The sequence below is a fragment of the Mustela nivalis genome (assembly GCF_964662115.1).
Source record: "Mustela nivalis genome assembly, chromosome: 2".
Lineage (NCBI taxonomy): Eukaryota > Metazoa > Chordata > Mammalia > Carnivora > Mustelidae > Mustela > Mustela nivalis.
Window position 1 is genome coordinate 124,719,131 of NC_139021.1, and position 25,855 is coordinate 124,744,985.

The window sequence follows — 25,855 nt, forward strand, 5'->3', positions numbered from 1 at the left end:
GGCCTGGGCTAGGAGTCAAATTCTAAATTTAATTCCAGCCTCTATGAACGTCTTCGGTTCTCGCCTCCTTACCATTTATCGATGTTTCAGTTTCCTCATCTGCAAAATAGGCATAAGATGCCTTGGTCCATGGAAGTGTTTGCAAACAACTCCGTTGTACCCCTGGATTAGCTTTATATCAGGGCAGAATATAATTTTCCATTCCATAATAGGAACGAAACAAAAGCCCTTTTGAGTGTGCACCTTGTGTAAACACCCCATGCTTAAATTCTGATGAATCTCAGAGGTCAGCAAATCCCCACCCCCTTCTTTATTTTTTTTTTTTTTAAAGCTAAACAAGGCTAACTAGGGAATTCATTTTGGAATAAAAAGACATGAAAGAAAGGGTATTTCAGCTTGCACAATAGTACAAAGAAGAACAAGAATCATCATGTTTGCTAAAGAACTCACAGCTGTTTAATTTTATAGTAAAATTACTTTAAGAACTTTGCTAATTCAGAGACAAAACCAAACAACTATTGTTGTAAAACTGAACTTCCACGTGTGAGTGGAAAAACCAAGTTAAGATGAATCTGCCCCTAAACTCGTATTAAACTCAAATTAAAAATACAGGGCGTGTTTGTGAATGTAGGTTAGAGGAGCGGCTTTTATCTAAAGAGAAGGCACATAAAGAAGGAAATGGTGCATTTGCTGGTAATATGATGAAAAATAGTTTACGTTCTCATGTACTTTGCCCCCAGCTTTTTCTTAAGCTGCTCAGTCTGTTTTAATACCAGGTTTGTTTGCTTTTTGGGGATGGGCCTGTCAGGCAGGAAATTGTAGAAAGGCGTACAGCAGAAATTTTAAATGGTGTTTTAAAATTAAAATTAAATACCAAGTGGAGTAACCAATTATTAAATTTGGAGTTCAGATTTTTATAAAATTGTATTTTTAGAGGCTATGAATGAATTGTGTACCTACACTTAGCTCTATAAACTCCAAGTTTCCATATGTTGCCTATTGTCAAAAACAAATAAGCTGTTCCTTATTTTTTTTAAGTGATTTTCTTCCATATTAGGGAATTATTCAGAGATTTCTTTCCTTGGTTCCTATAATTCCAAACCAGTTGGAACATCAGTCTATTTTTGGTTATGAAGGAACTTTTAAAATGTGGGCATGATTTTTTTGAAGTTTCTAAATCTCATAAAAATCAGTTTGCTACATATATCACAGTTATGGAAGTAAACATAGTGAAGTTATCATAGTCCAGAAAGACAAAGTTCAAATTTCCATATTACAGCCCTCCTCCCCCCACCCCTGCCCCTGCCATTTCCTCCCCCTCCAATCCCACTCCGCATGGGAGGGCCACTAAATGTATATTCTGAAACACACATAACAACATAAGGTTGTGATTTGTGACTGTGTCTGTCAAGGATGAATGTGCTTACCTGTATTTGATTAAACTCTTGTTAGTTTCTGGGTTTTTATGGTCTTCCCACCACATCACATAGATTCACCACGAGAGGGCAACCAAGAGTTGACTTTCAAGTTAACAAAGCTAGAAAGGGTTTGAATATAAGCTAAGTGTTTTAACTTGCTAAGGATTTATTTCCCCGCCTTCTGATTGCCACACATGCAGCCTCCGAGTTCCAACGAACAGCGAATAATAATCCAAATAAAGTTCTTCTGAGGGGAAATCTAGACAGACTGGTGCAGACAAGAGCTTTTGCCCAAATAAGGATCCCTTTTTGGAGACCCCATGTGTTAGATAACCATCAACTGACAGTTGGTCATGAGTTAATAATGTTGGATGCTGAAATATGCATACCATGTTGCTATAAAAAAGTTTGGAGGACAAAGACAAATACTGGTAAAGGAGATATCAGAAACATAAGAGAGGTGTGCAGACTGTGTCCCTGGTTGTAGGTGGAACCTGCCAAGTAATTTCATTTAAAAAATGTTATAAGTACTACACAGTAGAATGTGTAATATTCACTGCACAATTTGTTGGTGTTGTAGGGATTTGCTCTTAATCTCTCCGCGTGTTCCTGCCTTCAGTGCTATAGCAACTCCTGCCTTCTAAGAAAAGAAAATATTTCCTAAGCTTATTTCCATTGCTACCATTGCTGTTCTTTTTTTTTTTTTTTTTTTTTTTTTATTTATTTGACATAGAGAAATCACAAGTAGACGGAGAGGCAGGCAGAGAGAGAGAGAGGGAAGCAGGCTCCCTGCTGAGCAGAGAGCCCGATGCGGGACTCGATCCCAGGACCCTGAGATCATGACCTGAGCCGAAGGCAGCGGCTCAACCCACTGAGCCACCCAGGCGCCCACCATTGCTGTTCTTTTATTTTTACAATGGGAGCCCTAACCGGAGGGGTGGGGGAGGGTTTCCATAAAAGAATCCAGGTGGATGTGTGGCCGTTTGATTGGCCTGTTGTATTTGGAGACCTGTTAACGTCTAGTTCTGTTTCCCTGTTGTTGCTGCCGCAGGAATCCAAAGGTGAGGGGGTGGAGGCAATAGGCTTTGATTTTGGCTACTGTGACCAGTTATTTGGGTGGCTGGGACATTGGGCCAGGTGGCCACCAAGCAGCTGCTGTCTTCTCAGAGTAACTACCCAATGGCTTTCGGTGGTAAGAATGAATAGGGAAATAATGTGTCTCCTCCTCTGCCCCCTAGAGTTCAACCCCTTTTGTTCTATCGACTTTTCGGGGCTCATCAGAGTGCTTTGTCTTCAAAGAATAATCTCACTTTTCGTTTTATAGAACTGGGGGACTTGAAGCACCTTGATAAAGGCAAGAAGGCCATGCCCTTGGTGCCTTTAGGACTGACTCTATCTGATCTCTCTGCTTACTTGCAAATGAAATCTCCAAAAAGGAAAACACAGCCAGACCATGAATTTATGCCACAATTTACAGTTAAGAAGCTTCTATCTTCCGACCAGCCCAAATCACTCAAGGTCTATTTTCTCTTACTCAGTTTGCAAATGGCTAACATTATACCCAACCCACACTGCTAACTGGAGAGAATAGTTAGTAAAATTAATAATTAGCCTCTTTTTCTCTCTCTCTTCTACTCTTCCCCCCCAAGTGCCCGGTCAAGGCTTAACATTTACTTTGACATCTTAGTTAAGGAAGTTAATAAAATAATATCTTCATTGGGGCCATTGAGTAACCTGGAGTCAATGATTACCAGATCTGAATTTTGCAAAGGAAACACCTCAGCTTCGTCAAAATTCTCAGATGCTAACATCGATGCATGATTACCCTTCCATATAACAGTAAATAAAATCCTAAATTTCAGTGAAACTTTGAATCATCACTTTTGCTGATGATTCTAGCTTCAGATGTTAATCTTGTTCTGTCTACACATTTTCAAGGACCTATCTGTAATCATAACATTGGATTGCTGACTAAACCAGCATCCCCCAAGAGAAAGATAATGCAAGCCACATGTAACCTCCCATTTTCTAGCAACCTCATTTTAAAAGGTAAAAAGAAAAGGCAGAATTCATTTTAATTAGTCCAGTATATTCAAAATATTATTTCAATATGGAATCAACATAAAATGTTATTAATGAGATATTTTACATTTTATATCTTGTCCTGGAAATCCTGTATGTGTTTTATGCTTAGGATACATCTCCGTTTTGGACCCGACATATTTCAAGTGCTCATTAGCCCTACGTGGCTAGTGGTGACCACGTGAGACAGAGCAGCTCTAAACAGTCATAGAAACGTTTTATCTTACACCGAAAAAAAAATGGGAGGAAGTTCTAACCTCTTCTGTGTATTCTTTTTGTTCATCTGATGGTAATCTGTCCACATTTCTCCACAATGTGCACACACTCCTTCGCCCTACCCGAGCACTCTGGCTCGCCCTGCCTCTTCCTCACAACCCCAGACCCTTGCCCTTCTCATTCTGGACCCTCGCTCTACTCCGCTTCGACACATTTTCGAGTATTGTGGCTCATAGGTAGCCACAAACAAATGAAGTTCAGAGCTCATGCTGGTGGCTCACGGAAGGGAAAAGGGCTGGGAGGGCTTTACCTGAGCAGAGAAAAAGGTCTGGGAGCCTCAAACGAACGAGAATAGTCATCTATTTACTTTTAAGTAAGGGACTTATCCAACTTCTTCAGTTACTCTTTCTGAAAGGTAGAAAAGCATCGAGTGTGAAAAATCCCTTTTAAGTACAAATTCCTCCTGGGATCTCTTAAAAAAAGAGATTGGAAGCTTATTCCTTATTACTTATTGGATGACCTTTTACTTTTTCTTATGTGTATGTGTTTGAAAACTGAAATGTCTCTCGTAACATATTAGTCCAAGTCTGTGAGAAGTTAAATACCTCCATGTTAATACACACACACACTCACGGACACACACACACACACAAATGTCTCTTTTACTTATTTCCAAGTAGGGAATGTTTTCTTTAGAGATGTAGCAAATCAATTATCCTCATGTTGAAAATGGAATATCTCATTTCCAAACCTGGAGAAATGACTGAACAAGAATGTTCTGTTTATATGAGTCTAAAAACTGTTCTGATATTTGCTGCTCCTTGCAAGGCTAGTCAGCCCCCAAAAATGTAACTTTCACTTCTGTGCTGTCATGTTCAATTGTAACACCACAGAACATATCAATCATGGACTAGAATGAGCAGGATTTTTGATTGTAACAAAAAGGAAAAGAGAGACAAAAACCCTTTCTGTTTAAGAGGTCCTATCTTTATAAACTTCATAAATTAGAGACATCAAAATATCTTTAAAAAACATTTTCAGACTGGATCCTTAAAATAACCTAAATTTTTAAAAAACACACAAAAACAAGTATCTTAAATTAATATTCTATTCTTATTCCAGACAGTCATACTAAGAGAGACTAAATCTGTGTTTATTGAATAGTTTTCAAAAAATGGAAACATAAGTTATTTCAGAATCTTAAGAAATACCCAGTAAACATGCAAACCATGCACTTACTCTAATTGTTAATAGCTTTCATGCAGTTTGTTTTTTTTTTTTTCCCCCCTCTATGTCCAGTACGATCAAGAGTAGAGCCCGAGCACCAGGGCCTGGAAATGGATCCTGGGTGCGGGGCATCCAGGGAGAAGAATAGCAGGAGAGATGAGCTGCCGGGGAGAAGGTTGAGCTCCTTCGGCATTTTGTTAATTTTAAAAGATTTTATTTATTTATTTGATAGAGATCACAAGTGCAAAGAGAAGCAGGTAGAGACAGAGGGAGAAACAGGTTCCCTGCTGAGCAGAGAGCCCGATGCAAGGGCTCGATCCCAGGACCCTGGGATCACGACCTGAGCTGAAGGCAGAGGCTTTAACCCACTGAGCCACCCAGTGGCATTTTTAGAAACCATTTTTGGTTTTGCCGGGTTTGCAGCTTCATGACAAGACCTTGCGGCTGGCGAGGGAAATCTGACCCTTTGTGTAAGAGCGGTAACACCGGGACCAAACTGCCACCAGAATGTATTCTGTGCACCAAGCTGTGTCCTCAGGTGTCCACTCGGCCCTGATGTTTCTTTACAGAATTGTAAAATTTGGACTTCCATCAGCTTCTGATGCTGTGGTGCATGCAGACACCTCATCACCTCAAAGACAAATGAGCACTTATGAAAGAGCTGCAGGCCGCCACCTCGGTGCCTTTCACGGGTCCTTAAGGGGACCCTTCCCTGAGAATGGGGCCCCTGGCAGATATTGTGAGGGGCCAGAGCAAACCAAAGGGGAGCTGAGGGTTTGACAGGTTGGGCATGGATTTCAATCTCCTTCCCTATTTCCAGAGTCAGTCTCCTGAAAACCTAGAAGCCTTCTCTCCTCATTCTACACCCAGATTTAGCTCCCAGATTTTCCCCTTATTCCGTAAGTGGTAGTGGAAAGTGTCTCTAATCCCCTTCGTCTTTGCCAGAGCCCTTGTAGACAAGCCTGTTATACACTTCTAGAACATTTCTGCATTCCTTTGGAATTCACTACATTGTTTCAGAATAATATATAGATAACATTTGGTCATTTAAATTTCTCTCCCTCCTCGAGACACAGAGGGGAAATCAAGATAGAAATCTGCCTGCCTGTCACTGCTGGTAAAACCTGACTGAAAAAGAGGTTTGCTTGTGTTTTAATGGCAAGAACGTGTGGAGTCACATGCTTTCAAACCAATTAGCAATACAGATGAGCTAGCAAATCGAGTTCCATTTATAGGGTGGGGGAAGGGGAGAAGTCAAATAATCTGTGTTTTTAAGTGTTTCTGAGAAATGAAGACCTCCGGGGCAGAGAGAAGGCGGATCAGGAAATAGCTATGCAAATCACATGCCTATGAAATTACTAAAACTTTGATCAGGGGCATTAACGATTGCTCCAGCATTCACAAGTATGAAACAAAGAGTGAGTAAGACTGGGCATGTTTTGGAAGGGATTACAAGTGTGTTGATTTACGTGGTTTGTTGAGCAGTCAATGAAGTCCGAGGCTGTTTTGGACTTCAGCTGCCCAGGCAGTCCAGGTATGACAAACGTACTAAGACATTCCACTCTCATTAGTGACTTGTGGGGATCTCAGCGAAGCTGACGAACAGCCAAAGTGGCAGGACCTCGTGGGAAGCCTGCCTCCTTTCTTTTTTGCCCCCTGCCCTCCTTCTAACAAACACAACTGCTCACCCCTCACAGGAGGTGGAAGGGGCCCTGGGTTCTGAGAGAGGGTCGTTCAGTGGAAATGCTAAATCGTGGTTATGGGCCCAGTGGTCCAAACAGCGCCAGGGGATGGCTGGAGCCAATGCAGACGTGGACACTTGCAGCAGCCACGACATCCAGGGTGGTAGTGTGATGGGCCCTCTGGGGCACACGCAGCGGTCATCGCTCAGGGCATTTTGAGGGCGGCTCCTGCCTCAGTTCACACCTCTGAACTATTCTCTTTCATGCCTTGGTTTAAGAAAAAAAAAATACCCTGGAAAAGGGAACTGTCAGAACAGTTGTGGAAAATGGTAACAGTCTTGCAGTGGGTTTTGTTTGCTGTTTGTCTTACCTCTCGCCTCTTGCAGTCAAGACATCCTTAAGGTGGGACCGTCCCACAAGATGGAGTCAGGCACGTCAATAGCCCCAAGGGCTTGTGTCTCAGACAACATGGTTGCTTCCCAGACATTCCTGTTGGGTGTAGAAGGTTGTTTATGGGAAAACAGAATACAAGTAAATTTGAAAATTGTTAAATCTGTGTGTCATGAATGCTCTGCACATTCAGAGAAAGATTCAACCAGTTAACAGACTTTGAAGAGCACCAGCAGCTGCCGCCGCTTCCTGGCATCATTCTCTTAGGTGTGGAGCAGTGAGTATAGGGAATCTAGCTGCGGATTTGAAGTGAACGTTTCAGGGAATCATTTATGAATTTTTAAACTAAAAACGTTGGCTTTAAGTTAAAGCCAAAATGAGGGCTGAGAGCTTCTGTTTTTCTTTTCTTTTTTCCCAAGTATTTGAAAACTGAAATTCTGTAAGAGATTATCTGTGAAATGCCTTTCTTTTATTACACCCATAAATTTCAGGAGTGGCTTTGATCAAGCCTTCTGCCATGCATGGTTTCTAAATCTTTTACTCATACATTAATAACTTTAAAAACACTCATCCTATTTTTGTTGTAGTGAAAGAGGAAGTTTCTAAATAGTCAAAAGGGAAACATTGAAAATAGAACACAGTAAATGATAACTAAATTAGGGTATTTTTTTTCCAGCAAGAGCAATGCTCCATGCTGAAACTTGCCAGAGTATTTTAAGATTATTGTCTATAAAGCAAATATACCAAAGAATTGAGATGCTCAGAGGAAAGGCATTACAGAAATGCAAAGTATTATCAGTGATGCATACTATACATGGAACGATGTTTGTTAGTCCCTAATACATCAGTCAGAGGAGTTTAGTTTTCTGGCTTGGGTTTAGTGTTTAAAACACACGCACACGCGCACACGCACATGCGCACACACACAAAACTTGCAAATCAAGTGAGCTAACACTCTGCCAACTTCCTCTAGATATTCACCCTGGGGGTCAAACTCTTAGGAAAATGATGCCTGGTTTTCCATCCCCCTAACTGCAGTCCCCACCAACAAGCAAGTCCTATCTCTTAAGAGGGAGCTCGCAAAGAATTTCTCGAGAGAATATGGAGCTGCTTTGGCAACAAAATGCTCTCTGCAAAATGAGAAGAAAGAGTTGTTAACTGATGAGTCAATCCCGCTTTTATAGCAGTTTATCTTCGTGGTATTTCCAAGAGCATAAATGTTATAAAAAAAGAGAGACGGTCATGACAGGAAGAACACAGTAGAAAAAAACAGGAACATTTAAGCCAAAAGCAATTTACTTTGCCAGTAACTGGTTACATTTCCTTTGTTTTATTATTATTATTTCAAGAGTTGGGGTTGAGCTGAAAGTTTCCCACACCTGGCGCTGCCCTGACACGTAACTTGTCAGAACCCATAGTGAAGTGAACATATAAAAGAATGCCTGGAAATTCTGAGCTTCTAGACGTGTTAAGAAAACAAACAAACCCCAAAACCTTGTTTTGCTATGTTGTCTTAAAAAAAACGTTCTATTTTATTAATATTTGACGGAGTTAAGAAGAGGAAAAAACAAAACACGCGGGTCAGATGTCAAAGGCGCCCGGAGCACCGGCGGTGGCCAGTGCTCCTGGGATCAACACCAATGGGAATAGTAGTGACTTCACAAAGGCGCATACTTGTTAATTTCATGACGCTGAGTAAGAGGAACAGATGGGCAGTCAGAGAGGAAAGATTTTTTAAAAACCACAGAGATCTTTCACTGTTCAGGCAGAAGAGTCGGTGGCCTCCTGCAAAGGGGGAATGTGGATGGCTCTCTCAGTGTTATAGACCTGTACGGCATTAGTGGAAGCCTTTCCACCTACCGCAGGTCGGCGGGGACCTTGCTCCATGCCAAGCCTGTAGGATGCCGTTGGCTGCCTGAGATGGGCCCTAGCACCCATGTGCTATGTGGTATTTGGGTGTTTTTGTTTGGGGAAAGCTCCCTGGTGACTGCCAGCCCACGTTAACCATATAGCTATCTCATTATTGGACAGAATGAATGCCTCTGTCTGTTAGAAGTTCCTTAAAACAGGGACTCCAGATAAAATCCAGTGGCCTAGGTTGGACTCCTTCTGCTACCTGTAACCAGTTGCAAGACCTAAGACAAGTAATTTCTTCGGTGTCTCAGTTTCCTGGTCTGGAAAATGGGGATAGTAATCTCCCCTTCCTGCTGGTTTGCTGTGAGTTTTAAATGAGTTATTATAGGCAAAGGGCTGACTGGCACAGAGAAAGTGCTCAGTAAAGAGCAGCTATTCTTACTGTTTGTGTGTAGTATTGAAAACATTCATGTGAAGAGCATTGACTGAACGCCGTGAGTAAGCCCGGCCAGAGCTGGGCTGTGGATTATATACACATGTGAAAGTCACCATGCATTTATGGCTTCTCACTATTTATTTATTTATTTAGTTAGTTAGTTACTTACTTACTTACTTACTTACTTTTTTATTTTGTAGTGGGACTGACTAGAACCAGTTGTGCTCTCAACAACTTTACTGCTGGCTCCCCACACTCCTGACCACCACCACACCATAAAGCATTTGTTTTCACTCACCTGCCTAGCAAATGATTTGTTCTCTTGACTCTATGAGAAAAAAAAAAAGTAGCCTGGAGTAACCAGAACTGTTACTCCCCCCAAATAGCCAGCCCCTCAATTCCAAAGCTTCCCCTGGGGTCTTATAGATCCCAGAGGTTTCAGAATATGTTATGGGTCCCCCTCCCCCAGTCCTGCATGCTCCATCCTCCCTGGGACTTTGAACATCTGGTCTTTGGGGCACTGGGGCCTTGGGGACAAGATCACAGCCCTTCCAAGATGCCAGATATAGACATCAGGAACCAAGGACCTTGGGTTTTCTGTCTCAATTCACGGAGCAAACTTGCAAGTCTCTGGGTTACATTCCCAGAGCTCAAGTGTAAATAGTGTGAAGGGAATGCAGTTTTACAGGTGCCTAGTACGACAGGTACGCACATGGCCAGGGTGGTGGGTTTGGCTCATGAAAACTTGAAGGAGGTATCTGTGGGCATCTTTAGTTCCATCCGTCACTTTTTCATTCACCAAGTTGATACTAGTAATGCCGTCTCCTGGGTGTGTGCTGGTGACAGAAGAGTCCACATGGTCCTGCCCTTCAGGACTCTCCAACCGAGGCTAAAATAACCCCTAAACCACAGCTAATACACGAATACAGTGGTACCTTCCAGAAGAGAAAGCCAGACAAGGAGGGGAGAAGGGAAAGGAGAAGCGAGGTCTGTGAGTTTGAGGCTTGAGCGATCCGTGGGATTTGCCTAGCCTACCTGCAGTGTCAGCGACTTGCCTCATTAGGAACAAAAGGCTTTTTTCTCTTGATCAGATCCCATTTAGAGTTAAGTTTGTGTGAGCAGAATATTAGGTGCTAGCCTGTTCTAAATTTATGATTCTCAGAATTTGCTGGGGAAGGGCATGTGCTTCTCTGGGTTCTGAAAACAGCTCAAAGAATGGAGAAAATAGACCCAATTTGAGGATGACCTATTGTCAGTTCCCGGAACCTCTGCCTGTATTTAAAACAGCCTGTTCAGTACAAGTTCTATCTAAAAGGCCTTTGGGATTTGAAAGCTTTCTGGAAAGAGATGCTTTTAGGTTTAAGTGGGTTTTTTGCCAAAATGTGAGGAAGGAGAGATCGTAGTTAACAAGTCTGAGAACAGAGGCGATCCTGTTTTGTTTCTTTTCGTGAAATGTCTCAGACCTACCCCGCGTTCTGCTCCCTTTCTGTCAGCTCTTTCTGCTGGGCTATTATTTTGATAAGGGACATGAAAGGACATCCTCCCCTCACGCTCATTAAAGTCTTAGCACTTGGGTCCGTTGTGGAAACACTTCTGTGCCACACAGAGTCTCAAACCAAAATAGTCCACGCCCTGGCTCGGGGCTGAGGCTGGGGCCGGTTCATGGAAGGTGGTGGCAGGAGGCTGGGACAGGGGAGCAGGAGGTCAGGATCCACAAAACAGGCCCTATGAAATCACCAGCCCCATGCAGGGCGGGGGAGAGAGCAGAGCCCTCCCTGCCCGTCTGGCAACTCCGGCAAAGTCCTCAGAGCTCATCCCACACACTCCGTGCTAGTCACTGCTGTGTGTTTACATGAGTAATGGAGCTGCGGGGGGAGGGGTGTTGTAAGCAGAGCGCGGAGCCTGGCAGCTCGCATTCGCAATCACATTCGCCTTGGGAGGGAAGCTGACAGCCACACCAAGTCAAATCGAGACTTCCAGGGACGTGGCCGGGAAGTGGTCACATGCTGTAGCTTTCAGGAGCGCAGACATCCTCAGACAGATGTTTGTCGACTGGAATGGGTAATCGCGACTTTCTCTTTGCTTTGATTTTTGTCTGGGAGTTGGTTTCCTCGTGATAATTCCAGGCTGGCTTTGGGGGACGGACTTCTGGACACTCGTCCGCCGGGGGGTGGGGGGTGGGGAGGAGAGGACTGGGGGTTTGGGAGGGGGAGCCTGAGCCCCACAAGCCACTTTTTAAACTTTTGTCCAACTGGAAAGGCAGCTCCGCTTTCCCGAGGTTTCCCCAGCAGCAGAGCTGTTATCCACAGTAGAAAAATCGAAGGAGCGGGACTTGTTCTGTGAGGGAGAGGAGTGCAGTATCAGATGTTCCAAAACGCCTGGTTCACTGTGTGATGTCAGGAAGATGGACAGCAATTAAAAGCGTCCCGAGTTGTTCGGAATTGGCACTGTTGTCATCCTACCTTAAAGCAATGAAAAAGTGTGGGTGTCTCGAAAAGGCTGGAAGAACACGGCTTGGGGTGTAATTCATTTGTTTGGAACTGTTCAAGGGCTTCTAGGTTAGTGCGTTGTTTTAATTTTTGCTCAGCTTGGGTGACTGATGGAGCTCGGTGTGAAAGCTGATGCCGGACACTCGGAGCACTAGATAAACAGCCACTCTCTTTTTGCTGCTTTCTGTGTGGATCATAAAAGGATTCGAGCTCAGCATCAAGGATGAACTAGAACTTTGATTTTGCATCTTGTCTGTGGCTTTAAAAAAGTATACCCTTCACGGAATCAGGCCAACCCCAGTGTGATCTTTGCAAGTTATTTTAAATAACCCTCGAGATAGTCATAAAAACTCCACTGGAAGGGAAAAGAGCATGCTGATTTGAATGTTGGTGCCAGATTTGCTAAGATCTGAGACACGCTGGTCACAATATTATTGTAAATACGTGTAAGACTAGCTTTCTGATTGTTATCATGAATGCACTTTCTGTGCTCTCTCCCTACTTATTTGTATCCTATCCACTTGTATGGACCACAGTTTCAGAAACGCTCGTGTCTCCACTTTTGAGGACAGAGGTTTTCGAACGCTGCATTACTAGGAGACCGTAATGGGCTGGCAAGTCACCTAGGTTTCTGAAAACGAGATACAAAACAAAAAAGAATCATCTGGGAGCCTGGCTTAGGGTTGTCCTTCAGCTCAACATGTTTCTTTTCTAACAATAGGGAAGTTCCTTATTATTGTCCTTGGGAGCTGATAGCTTCGTTTCATGTACGCTAATCAGACAGGTTAGAGTGTGCTAGATTAGCTTTGGGAAGCGTGTACAGAACCGTAGAGTCTACTAAGACGCAAGCCTTCAGAGAAGGGAGCATAACGTGAGGGTTGGCTTGCACACCTGCGTGCCCTCCGAACAGGTTAGAGGGCACCTCTCTATTCAACATGCTTGATCTCTCTTCATAAGGAAACCCATGCCAGTGAAAATGTACATGAGTTGTTCTTCGTTTGTTTTCAGCGCCAAATCTTAAAGGCAGACCACGCAAAAAGAAGCCATGCCCACAGAGAAGAGATTCTTTCAGTGGTGTTAAAGATTCCAACAACAACTCTGATGGCAAGGCTGTGGCCAAGGTATGATCGTTCACTTCCTGCTCTCTGTTTGGCTATATCTTTTTTTTTTTTTTCTTTTTTCCCTTTTTCTCTTTATCTCTCTGCTCTGGTGTCTTGGTGGCAGTTTTCAATTCAGAATCTGGCTTTGGTATTCACAGCTCTCTGGGTCTGTTCCCGCCACCTCCCCTCCCCTGGGTGGCTGGGGGAGGGGGGGAGCGTAGGCATTTTTGATTAGTCAACAGAAAGACTTCCCACCTCCCAGTCTGGCCTGTTGGGTAAAGGACAGATGATTAAGCGCCCACGTCACTGAAGCTGAGATTTCATAGAAGGTGACACAATGACATAGTTTACTCTGCTTGTATCAAAAATAGACCAAGCTGAACCATCCTCTTTCTGAACGTGCTCATCTAAATATGTTGCAGAGATTAACAGAGGATGAAATTAGAAATGGCTAGAATTGCGTTTTTTAGTTCTGTTTTTCCAAAGTCACCTCTAATTTATCGTAGACTAAAACTGAAGATGTTTACCTGTATGGAAAAAACAGTTACATGGATACAGGTACCCGTATATGCAATTGTATCTCCTGAAAAATCTCTATTAACACAGAATGAAAATCCAAATTCTAAACTATTTCTCAGGGCCCAGGCCCATTTTGCCCAAGCATTCCTCGGAGTCCTGAAAGTGCACGCCCAAGGTATTTAGCGTCATGAAGGGTGAAGGGTCACTTCATGTTTTTAGACTTACCTTTTTTACTTTTGTGGGGTTAGTCAATGTGCATGGTTCTGTTTACCAGGTGTTTGCGCTTAGGTGTTGATTCTGTGCCAAAGGTAGCAATAACCCCTTTAGGACCCAAATTAAAGACCAGATTTCAACTGATCCTATGTTTCCAGATCCAAGGACCAAACTTAACGAAAATGGGAACATTTTCACTAGTGGTGAATTTGGAAGATTCTGATGTAGGAAAATAAGAATTTGGTTCTGTGTTGGCAGTCTGCTGTTACTCTGCCCTGTATATCACTTCTCTTCCCAGTGTAATGAAGCCAACCCTAGACAGCCACAGTTTATAAATCTTATTTTTAGCAGATGATTCTTTTATCAGGAAGTGCTGAGGACTTTTTGGTTAGGATTGCTTCGTGCTTCCAAGAATGCAAAGGGTTAAGAAGAGATCAGCCAGTAGAAATGTGTATTTTCTGGCTACACACCGATCTGTCTTTCCCTAAAGTTATTTTTGTCCTGCTCTTTTGACCTTCTGCAAATGAGTGCACAAGGGTACCAAGAATGACATTTTCTAGTAATTTGGACATCTCAACCCTAGAACTACCTATCAGCTTGCATGGCCTCGAAGGATGTCAGCAGGAACAGTTTATTCCCTGTGATGTGGTTTGCAAGATACTGTAGGATGGAGTGAGAAAGTTTTAGGATCTTAGCCTTCAACCGAGCTTGCCCTGCTGATATCTTAGGTTGGCCCCCTACCCCATACCTCCAAGGTGACATCATGTGTTTACCCCAGTATGCTTGTACCTGAGCCCAACAGGATGAATGAAGCTCCTTCCCATGTCATCTGGGATGCCTCTGGGAATTTTACAAAACTCATACAAATTCATCTGAAAGACCAGCACCTCCAATATTTCTCACCATGGAAGGCTGCCCAACACTCACAGTAGAACCCACAAAACTGAAGAGAACAGGAGCCTGTTCTGCATTTCATGTTCACTGGATTCTTAGGCAGGATTGTAGTCAAACCTGGGTTTTCTAGGAGACCCTCTCTCCCTACCCCCATCAACGCTGCCGTTCAGAATCTTCACAAGGAGGTTCATCATCCTTCCATCGTTGGTTTCAGTGGTGAGCGGATGAGGCTCCGGCCGCCATCAGCCCCTGGGCATTGGTCTAAACACCCAGCTCTTCTCAAAGTCTTGGATTACAGTTCTGCCTTGGTCGCTTCCAACGGGTCTGGCAAGACCACTTCAACTAAAAGAAAGAAACTAGTAGGCATGGAGTATGGTGGGCTTGTGTGTTGACCCCAGCACACAGAGGGGAAGTCTCTACAAAATGAGCAGGCCACCTCTGGGACCAAGACAACCACTAGAAAGGCATTTATGTCTTAAAGAGGTCTTTTCTCTTAAAACACTGTCATAGAGATTACAAGCCTGAGACCATTGGATCACTTGCTGAACTGGAAGCAATATTTCAAGTGACAGTTGGGCTTTATGACCAACACCTGTGTGACTGTGTTTTGCAAAAGTGTCTCAAACAGACTATTTCTCACCATGGATACATACCAGCTCCACAGAGCAAAGCTCTCTAGACTGAGAACCTCCTGGGTTTGTGGTCTGCATGGCTGGAAGAGCAGTTCGAGTAATTTGCCTGTTGCCGTCAAAAGGTTGTACTCTTTCAATGAAAATGTAAAAGCCAGCTTTGCCAGACTCCCCTTTTTCAAGGGATGGAGGATCTCATGGCTTTCCAAAGACAGCAAAAGTCACACGGGAAAGAGGCTACCAGTTCTCTGAAGATGTCTTGAAAGTGTCCAACCAAATCCTGCGGTTTCCCTGGGACCATCTTATGGCAGCTGATGTGGGCCCAAGCCCATTCATATGGTGATCTGTACAAGAAAAATCTTCTCAGTCCAGTCCTCTAATGGGAAGCCCCCACAGATAGAGGGCAAATGACTTTTCACATTCTGTAGGCACTTTTGAAAGGCCAGAAATATATTACAGGTGCTTTATACTCAAAAAGGAACAAAAAGAGGGAAACCATGGTGTGCCATATTTTCTTTCCCTTAAATCACAAATATCCCTTTGATATTTCACAAATGTGATACTTGCATTATTTTCACTATGTTTCCTCCAGTTCCTCAGAACCACTCCCAGGAATTATCCTTCCTACTTCACTGGAGGGAAGATGAGGGTCTCCTAGCAAGTTAATGACCACATCAAAATTAGACTGTCGCTTCTTCTTTCTTGCTGGTTCATCACATCTTGCTGCCCCCGTTGAGGCTGGATTAGTTATAACTCAGACCAGTGAAGGGATGTGGTTAATATCAAATAGGTGGTGGTTCACTGAAAACATTAAATGGGGATTCTTTAATTAGCACTTCCTCAATCACTTTAGAAACCCCAAAGCTCTTAGTGAATTAAACAAGTAGAAGGTGTTCAGGTTGGGAAAAACAGATCTAGGAATTAACTGTCACCATCCAAAGGTTGGGCATTCTCAAGATCAACATGAAGACCACCTCCTGTTTTTAAAATTGCAGGAGATTAAGATGTTAACTGAAAAAGAGAATATTTGGGGTAAATGTGAAAATATGTAGAAAGGAAGTTGGCCAGGTCCTACCCAGAAATAGAGTAATAGCCTAAAGGGCTCCTTTTTGTTAACTCAAGAAATATATGGAGCTAGCGGGAGAAAGGAAACCATTGCTCACTTCTTACAAGGCATCTGCTTGTCCCCACCCCCGAGCCCTAAAGAGGAGAAACCTGCTGGCTCACCCACCAAGGTTCAAGATGGAGTTCAGTAGGTGGTAGCCTGGCTTGCCCAGGAGCCTTCTTTACAAAGGAGGGAGTCTGAATGACTTTGGACTTGTTTTGTGCACCTTGTCCGTGCTTTCCTTCTATTTCTGGATGCTTTTGCACAGTTTGAGGCAGAAGGTTAGGCAGCCTTCTAGACCTTAAGGGAAGGCTCATACTTCCTTAACAGTGGTGCTTCTGACCTCATAATATAAATAATGGCCCATGATCACTGCAAGTTTAAGACTCAGGCTGTTTTATATGCAAATCTTGTATCTGCTCCTGTTTGTGCAAAACCAGGATTTGGAGTGAGGCCCACCTGAGTCCAAAGCCAGAGTTCTGACCCCATGAGCCAACTACAAAATACATAACCTCGCCAAGCTTCATTTTCCTCAACTATAAAATGGAGCTAGAGGCCTCCCTCTGATGATTTTTGTGAACATTTGGTGGACTATAGGAAGTCCACAGCACTGTATCCAGCTCACTGCTGGGCCTCAGTTGATACTGGTTTCCTTCCCTTTGCTCAATATACAATAGAAGGAATGGAGCCCTTCTATGCTTTGGAAACCACCTAGTTTTATCTTGTATTCCTCATTTGATAGATCACGTTTCTAAGGTTTTGTAATGCCTAGTGATAAGATATGCTTTTAATTGGAAGTGTATTTTGACTCTGGATTTCATTTTTTTATGAGTGTCAGTAAATATTGGTGTTGATTACCACAAGAATGAGACTACCTGGGTTCAGATCCCAAGCTCACTGCATACTAACTTGGACATGATCCTGTGGCTCTCATTCATCCCCTCTGTGCCTCAGTTTCCTCATCTCTCACGCAAGAATAATCACGTGCCTTGCTAGGGTTGCAGACATAAAATGAGATAATACCTTTAAAAATGCTTCGAACAGAGCCCGGCTACATCGTAAGCACTCATAAAAGGCCAGGGCAATGCAGATTAAAACTGGAATGATTTTCTGATTTCAAAAGCCATTAAATTAGAGATTTCATTAGAACTTGAGACTCAGTCTAAAATTTGGCAGTGAGAAATGATGACAACATAAAGTTTCACAGGATGTTCACCTTAATGTGATGTGACAAAGTACTCAAGTTTGAAAATATTGTAAGTAAAAATTCTACATGGAGGAGTGTTTTAGTCCCATTTGCACAGCCCCTTCAAAATTAAAATCTTATCTCGAAGCCCAGTTGAATGAGTTGTACAGGAAGTTTTATTTTTTTTCCAGAACCAGTCTAAAGATACTAACCTCGCACGTTCGCTTGAGAGAATAAGTTAAAGAAAACCCTTGCAGGAGGATACAGTTCCCTTGTATAAATAAGCACAGCCTTTTATATTCTTAAAGCCTAGAAAGGAGAGGCTGAAGGGAAAGAGAAAGAGGGGTCAAAAAACTGAAATGGAAAACAATGTTGAGTATGTGGGACATTTTTATTCATAACATTTCCCCAGCACTTGCCCTATTCTCTCCGATGTTAGATACGGAGATGTAAAGAATATCAGAATGTACACATTCCCCATGGGCACACTTGAACTCAAAGTCTGACCCTTTGTACTTCCCCCTTTTACAATTAAAATAGCTCAGCAACTTAGCGTTATATTTAACAACCATCAAAGGCCTCTTGTAGAACATGGCAGTGAACAGGGAACATTAGGTTAGCCACTCAGTTTGCCGAGTTCCGTATTCGCCTAGAGTGTGGAAGGAACAACATCTGGCACGTTGGCTGCCATTAATTTTTTAATTATGGCGCTTTCCATTACTCGTCTTCGGTTTTTAGCTGACTTCTACTCTTTCCTTTGTGGCAAGTTAATATTTCCTATTACATTCTCAGAGCTGACCAAAAAGCCATTAAAGAGTGAGAATCTTTTGTTTCCTACTGAGGATATATCTGGGCATCCCCCTCAAGTGCCAGAACCCACCTTGCTGGTGTTCCTGATGCCAACATCTGCTGGCATTGACATGTTTTTTTCAGGTGGCAGGAAACAGTAGCAACAAGAAACGTTTACTGTGAAGAAATAAACTTTCTTCCATGTTGATGCAAAGTGCGTGATATGGGACTATTTATTAAAAAGACACGATTTTGTTCAATGACATTAACAGATGGGGCCCCTTGGGAAAATAAAAGTGTGTAAAGAGGCAAAAGAATGGTCCACCAGATGGGGACACTGTTTCTGGTTTCCTATCAACACACTTGCAAGGACTAGAAGGCTGGCGTAGTTTGGCAAACTATGGCCCCTCACCACCTGTTTCTATAAATAAAGTTTTATTGGAACACAGCCATACCCATTCACTTCTATGTCTGTGACTGCTTCTGCGCTAGTTGAGTAGTTGCAACAGAGACGATCTGGCCCCACAGCCTGCAATATTTACTACCCGGCCCTTTACAGAAAGTTTCCACCTGGTGATCTAAGACAATTCATACTCAATGTTGCCTCTATAAAGCTCCTTCAGGGCAAAGTTAATTTACTGGCTCCCCGCTCCCACACAGTGAAAGCTGTCACTGGCTGTGTCTTTGTGAGTGCTCCAAGGTGGTACTTGACTTGACGTGGCATATTTTTCCCCCTTTTCCAGGTGAAATGTGAGGCCAGGTCAGCCTTGTCCAAGCCGAAGAATAACCATAATAACTGTAAAAAAGTCTCCAATGAAGAGAAACCAAAGGTTGCCATCGGCGAAGAGTGCAGAGCAGATGAGCAGGCTTTCTTGGTGGCACTTTATAAATACATGAAAGAAAGGAAGACCCCGATAGAACGGATCCCCTATTTAGGTTTTAAACAGAGTAAGTATGCTTGTTTTCATTTCCGAAAGATCAAAACTGCTCCTGTTCTTTAAATTGGGAAAAAAATTTTGACTCAGGGTTATGTCGCAATCCTAATCTGGGGATGATGCTTTCTCTCTGTTTATACTAAATCTACAAATCATCCAGCCCAGGGATTTTTCTCCCTGCCCCTTTCCGCTACACTGTTCCCTTCTGGGGCAGTTGCAGTGAGATATTTATAGGCTTGAATCCACTGATTATGACTGGAAATAGACATGTTGAAAGTTTCTCATTTTCTGTTTTGTCAATCTTGAGAGTCTGTAACGCCTTTCTTCTGAGATAATAATATGACGTCACTTTATCAGGCCCAGATGTTGCCTGCAAAAAGGCAGCTTTAAAGAGGAGGACATTGAAAGGTGGATAAAACAACCAGAAAGAGAAAACGTATTTCCTAAGCCCCAAATTTGTTAAGAGAGAACAAAAGCCTCACTTCAGAGGAAACACAAAATACCCAGATTTGAACCGAAAGCCCAATTTTGGATTACATTTAAGCATCATAATACGTTTTTAAGTAGAAAAGGAAACTTGCAGCTGAGCAGAATTCCATAGAAAAAAAAAAAAAGAGAGAGAGAAGAAACCCAGATCCGGTCCTGATTTCACAACCGAATATATATTTTGCCTCTGTCTGGATTTTGTAGCACACAAAGCAATGAGCCCCTGGCTTGAAATAGTATTTTCTCCAAATGTATCTTCCTAGATTAAAACCATGTGTCATTTTGATGAAGAATGTCAAACCTGTATGTTTTACATAACAATTTACATACCTAATAGCAATTGGCACTGATTGCAAGAGAACACTCACAGCCATTATAAACTTATATAACTACGAATGATTACAATGTTTGTCTGAAAACTGGTTGCTTGAAATAGAAGTAAAATTAATGTACTGTGAACAGCTTTGTTGCATTATGCATTGGTTCAGATTAAATCAAGGCCGAGGCCGGGCTCCTGATAGCTTTGAAATAGTGCAAGGTTCAACGAGGCTTTTCCAACATGTTGTGTCAAAGAGCTTTTTTTTTTTTCTTTTTTAATTTTATTCTTCATTTCCCTTACCAAGGCATTACTTGAAATTCAATTTTCCCCTCTTGTAAAAGAGTCAAATCCATAGCAGTCCCATTCCATGATGTTTGGGACAAATGAAGAAGGTTGCCAGCAATTTGGAATAATTGTTTAACAGCATCAACGTACGCAAACCCTGCAAAGGGAGATGTGTCCTACAAGAGTATATATTCAGAACGTCACACAGGCAAGTTAGGGGACTAAGTGGACTCAGGACTCGAGTCTTCTGTGAATGAGTTCTTCCTTCCCTTTGATCTGTTATGTCGCTGCAACTTCAAGGGTAAAATGGTGTGTCTTCTTACTCATTACAAAGCACCACGTGTTAGTGAAATACGGTATGGGTTCTTAATATGGTGCTGCCTTCAGACATTCTGTTAAAAAGGTAATCGTGTATAAAAGTGGCTGGTATTTCTTGATTATGATAAGTTCTTATCTGAAGGAAGCGGGATATAGTACCCTTTAATCAATAGCTTCTTTCTAAGGGTTGAACAAGACCAACTCTAATTTTGAAATCTCACACTTGTCCCCAAGGATGCTGTTAACTTAGCTTCCCTGGATGTGCTGATGGCAATAGGATTAAAACTGTGTTGTCCTTTATCCCCAGAGTAGAACCATTTCCGTATTTGTGACTGTTTCTTAAGAAATATTTTAAGTGGTAATAATATATCCTGTTGTTGAATGCCCTTTGGCAAATTGTTTCCTAAGAACTTAGCTCTCTGGGGTACCAGTGTTTTGGGTTTGGTTTTTTGTGTGTTGTTATTTTTTTTTCTCTTTCTCATTGAAAACAAAACAAAACAAAATGTTTTGATTGACATTTCTTGGAAGTATGTTAATGCAATGCTTATCTAAATACTTATTGTCCCTCTAACAGTTAACCTTTGGACTATGTTTCAAGCTGCTCAAAAACTGGGAGGATATGAAACAGTAAGTGTTTAAGCAACTTAAATGAAATAATTTTGCAATCTAACTCCCCCACCCCTTCTCTGACCAAAATGGAGAGAATAAAAAGCTAACCGTCCCTGACTACCTCCTCAAATGGCTCCACACTTTTGGGGGTTTATTGGGCCGCTTTTGGAAATGATCCCAATTAGTTCCAGGTTTGGCAAAATTGTAAACTTGTCGTAAAAACTACAAGTGGAAAACATATGTAACTCTCCCCTGTCAGGGAAATTAGTTGGGTCTGTAATTTTTTCCCATGTTGAGAAAGGGCTATTATTGTACAACAAGCCAAGATTGCATAAAAGAAATTTCCCTTGGCAACATACCTGACATCTGTTCATGTCTAATATGGGAAATGTATTAAAGGCTTTCAAAAGTAATCAGTATTGGCCATTAAGGAATAGAATGCAGCAGAATCTTCTCTTATTCTAGGGCAAAGAAGCTTTATTAGACAAGGGTCAGTGCCGCATAAACAGGAAGTTATCAAACTTATTCAGAACAGGCTCTGACATTCTTTATCAGCTAATTCTAACTGACAGGAACGGGTTATTTTTAGCCCACAGGAAAATTTGATGGCCACGGATTTTACAACATGTATTTTGAACCAATAAAACGTTAGAGCAACAAACTAAGATTAAAATCTTGAAAGAGGAAGAAAGAGCTGTATTAATATAGCACGCAGAGATGAAATCTGTAATAAAATCAATTGACAGGAAGATGTCGTCATTGGAAATATTTTCTCCTCCACACAATGATCAGATTAAGTTGTGCAGTTTCTTCTGCAATTGAATAAGAAATTATTTTTTTCTTTCTTTATGAAGTAACCTGGAATATTTCTGTATCATAGTAAAACGACAGTAAGAGACGCAGAGTCAAGAAAATGAAATTCATTTTTAGTCCCACCATAATCACCAGTGTTTCTTGCCAGGTATAGCATATTGTTTCACAAACTAATATAATGGTTTGATGTCAGGGATTTGGAATGGGAAAAGATGGCAAGCATGATGTGATTCGGATAATCTGGTATTTACTGTAGAGATACCTGCTATGAATTCTGACTCAGAACTCTAAGATGGGAGTAAATGTGTGTCTAAAATGTTTATTTAAGACCTGGGATCTACATATCCATTTACAAAGCAATGCAATGCTCATATGAAGTATTATAAAATGTGTGTTTCATAGACACAAATTTACTTAAATATTTATTTGACCAAGCACCCTCTGTAAAATAAATAATACGATTTTTCACTTGGTTGGATCTGTGGATAGGACAAAGAGATTGACTTCTTGCCAAGGTGGCTCGTAGTTTCACAAAATCTTAAGCTAATTATAGCTTTTGTCCATGTGAAAAAGATAACTTATTCAGAGTTAGTCTCGTGGATTTAGGAGCCCACCCCATAGCCTAGGTTTTTAAGTCTAATGCTTGATTTAAGAACAGGAATACACATTTATATGAACTGCAGATAAGTTACGTGATACTGCACAATATTATTAAATCTCTTTTTAAACCCAGAAATGTATTGTTGTTTACTGATAGGGAGAGTGCCAACAAATTCCACAGGATCCGTTTTTCCTGCTTTTGTATCTTCTGTATCCTCCCAAAGATCTGTTTTTCTCCATGCAGCAGCAAGTGGGTGTGGAATACACAAAAGAAACTTCTGATAAATTTCAGGGCACTGGCAGTATTCTGAACACATAGTATTCTTTCTCTTGCTGAATGAGCAAAGTAACAAATGACCGTGCAATCAGCAAATCACCGGAACACGTATTTAATAAGTCTTATGTGTTCACAGCATGGTGTGGGACACTCTGGAGAATGCACAGATATCTAGGACAGTGGTTCTAGTTGCTTGCCGTCCAGGAGAGATGGTGATTATAATGAAGAGACAAGGTGGAAAAAGATCCATTTGCCGTTCAGGTTAAGGATGATTTCATTTAGAAACAAGGGAAGACTTGTGGCTCTCCTGCCTTCTGAGCAGGATTTTAGAGAATATTCGGAATTTAGACGTGAGTGATCACAGCCTTCCAGGAAGAGAAAGCCAGACGGAGAAATAAAAATGTGGAGGTAGAATGATGTTGGATGTAGAGAGTTGGAGTAACATAAAGTCGGGTGACCAGTTGGCTGGGATGCATGACCTCAAAGGCCAGTCCAGAGAGGATGGAGCCCTGTGAGAAAGGCTTTCATATGGTAGCCCCTGGAATTCTGTAGGCTGGCTGGGGGCGGAGTGGGGGTGGGGTCAGTGACACAGAGAAGATCGATAACAAGCTAAGTGTTATGTTTTGCCCCTCATTCTGCCATCACTGTAGTATAGGTGGAGTCAAGGAGAGAGAGGCTGGGATGGGGGGGCATTGGGACACCAGTTTGGCATCTGCTTCCCATCTGGTTATATACGAGTAGCCAGCCTCCTCAGCCAAGCCACAAAGAGGACTGGCAACCTCTGGAATTGCTCCTTCCCTCCTTCTCTATTTACCCATCAACTCCCTCATTATTCATTGGGTCCCGGCCATTCTTCACCCCCAATTTTTTCATCTACTCTGAGACAGTGAATCTACTTAGCCTTGTTAGCTATAGCATCTACATCTGGGGTCGTAAACTAGATGAAGCCGATTGGTGGGATTTTTCCTTCCTTCTTCCTCCCTCTCTTTCTTCTCCCCTTCCTTTCCTTTTTATTTTTTTTAATGCTTCATACTACCTTGCTGTCCCTATAGGCACTGCAGTTGGCTACTCCCACGCTATGTCACAGCTTTTGAATCCCCCAAGTACAGAATACATTTTTCGATTGGTATATGTTGACCAATAAATGAAATGAGATGTTCAGCGAGGATTCAGTTTTGAAGCTGCTCCAGCAGATGTATGCATAAGATCCCGTCTGAGGACTTAAGTTGTCATCGCTGTGTTATTGAAAGACATTTATCTGTAAGATTATCTGATGGCAGAAGCACATGTAGACTTGTCATTAGAGCTCAAAAGAGATCTTGGAATCTTCTAGACCTGTGGTTCCCAGAGGCCACTCGAAAACTAGGGCTCAGATTTTCAAAGGGGGACCTTTCAAGTATATGGATATGTCTAGACCTCCACACTGAGACATTAACTGCAGTGGGCCCTGGGCCTAAGAACCTGAGAATCCTTTTTTATAAGCACTCCGGGTGATGCTAATTCAAAGCTAATGGTAACGGTGACTGTTCCCACCTCACCTACTGGCTCTTATGGCTCCTTGCTGCACAGTGTGGCCCCTTCTAAGTCAAGCATCTAAGGTTAGAAAGTTGTCTCCACGCTATTATTAAAGAAGCCTGCCAGAATATTACCATTCCTTTGGCCCCAAAGCAGCTCAAAGTTTCCAGTGAAGGTTTTTCCATCCATGATAAGCCATTTTCATTTTGAATGAGGGAAAGTATAGGTTCCGAACCTTTTTTATGTTTTGCAAATTGGTCTTGGTGCAGAGAAAGATACTTGTCCTACTCCGATCCAGACCCTCATTTTACAAGTGAGGAAACTGAGGCACAGTGAGGCGAAATGAGTTGCAAGGGGGCATGGCCAACTTCTTCAGATTCTGACTTGCTGAGAACTTTCCGTGCAGCTGTCACAGCCTCCATCACATCACTGGAAGGAAAGGGGTGCATAAATGACCATTCTTTGTGCCTACAGTGCTTTCTCCCTAGTTTGGGTGATATATTGGGAAAAGCCTCTAATAGCCTACCGTCATTAGTAGCATCTTTCAGTCGGGTCTTTGTACCTGGCCTGAGGTACAAATCTCCATGAACTACTAGCTGAGATTTTTATCTGATTCTTGAGAAAAACGCATGGAGATAGGAGATGGTTCAAGAGGTCTGTGTGATGTAAACATTCAGTAATAATAAAAAAATTGCAAGTTTAAAATTTGTAGATATATCTCTTCTGCTGTTAACTTGTGACTGGATAAAGACATCTCTCTGGAATTCCTTCTGGTTTTAAAAAGAGGCCATCTTAATTGGCTTGTTTTTGTTTGTGGTTATAAACTATTCCAAACCTTCTGGTTTGAATTGCGGATTATGGATTATTTCATTGCAGTCCTTCACAACCCTCAAATTGAATTAAAAAAAAAAAAAGAGGAGCAGAAGTTTTATTTTAAGCCTTTAGAAGCATTTGACTAATGGCTATATTCAGTTCTCTTGGCCTCCTCTGCCTTTGCTGGAAATGAATTTTGTGTCTCTGCATCCTTAGGTTTTGAGATCGTAAATGTATTGAGTGGATTTGATTCCCTAAAAAACAATATCCCCGCCTTTTGACTGGTTGGCAGTGAGGCTCCTTCCTTTACAATCATATATCCAGCTTCTCCTCCCAAACATTTTAGAGCGGGGTCACCTACAGTTGAGGAAGCAGAGCTGGATACGGTTGCGCTGATGAGCGAAAGAGGTCTTCACTTCAGTGTCTGGTGAAGCAATTACAGCGTGAAGAGTAGCTTGGGGTATTACCAGGATGCAGTGTGTGGAGGGTGGTTCGCTAAAGTGATTTCCATTTGGCTAACCATGTGATGGTGAGCCAGAGGCAGTATTTGGAGGGAAGGTAGAGTAGGGAAATGGGTCTTGAGAAAATCATATTCTAGAGACAGAGGACCGTGCAAGCGGTACCTTCCAAGAATGCCAGTTTAGCAGCTCCGTCTG

At 42.2% G+C, this 25,855-nt stretch overlaps 1 protein-coding gene across 2 annotated transcripts in view; it reads left to right on the forward strand.

Moving 5' to 3' along the window:
* Positions 1 to 25,855, forward strand: part of ARID5B (AT-rich interaction domain 5B) — a 178,534-nt gene that overhangs the window by 121,956 nt on the left and 30,723 nt on the right. Inside the window, exons 1-4 of one of the 2 annotated variants that reach the window (XM_082720115.1) lie at positions 10,704 to 11,366; positions 12,803 to 12,915; positions 18,973 to 19,177; positions 21,147 to 21,199. In XM_082720115.1, coding sequence (XP_082576241.1) covers positions 11,363 to 11,366; positions 12,803 to 12,915; positions 18,973 to 19,177; positions 21,147 to 21,199 — 375 coding nt within the window. In that variant the 5' untranslated portion in view covers positions 10,704 to 11,362. Of the gene's footprint in view, positions 1 to 10,703; positions 11,367 to 12,802; positions 12,916 to 18,972; positions 19,178 to 21,146; positions 21,200 to 25,855 lie in introns of those variants that run through there. The other variant, XM_082720114.1, reaches the window with a different exon arrangement.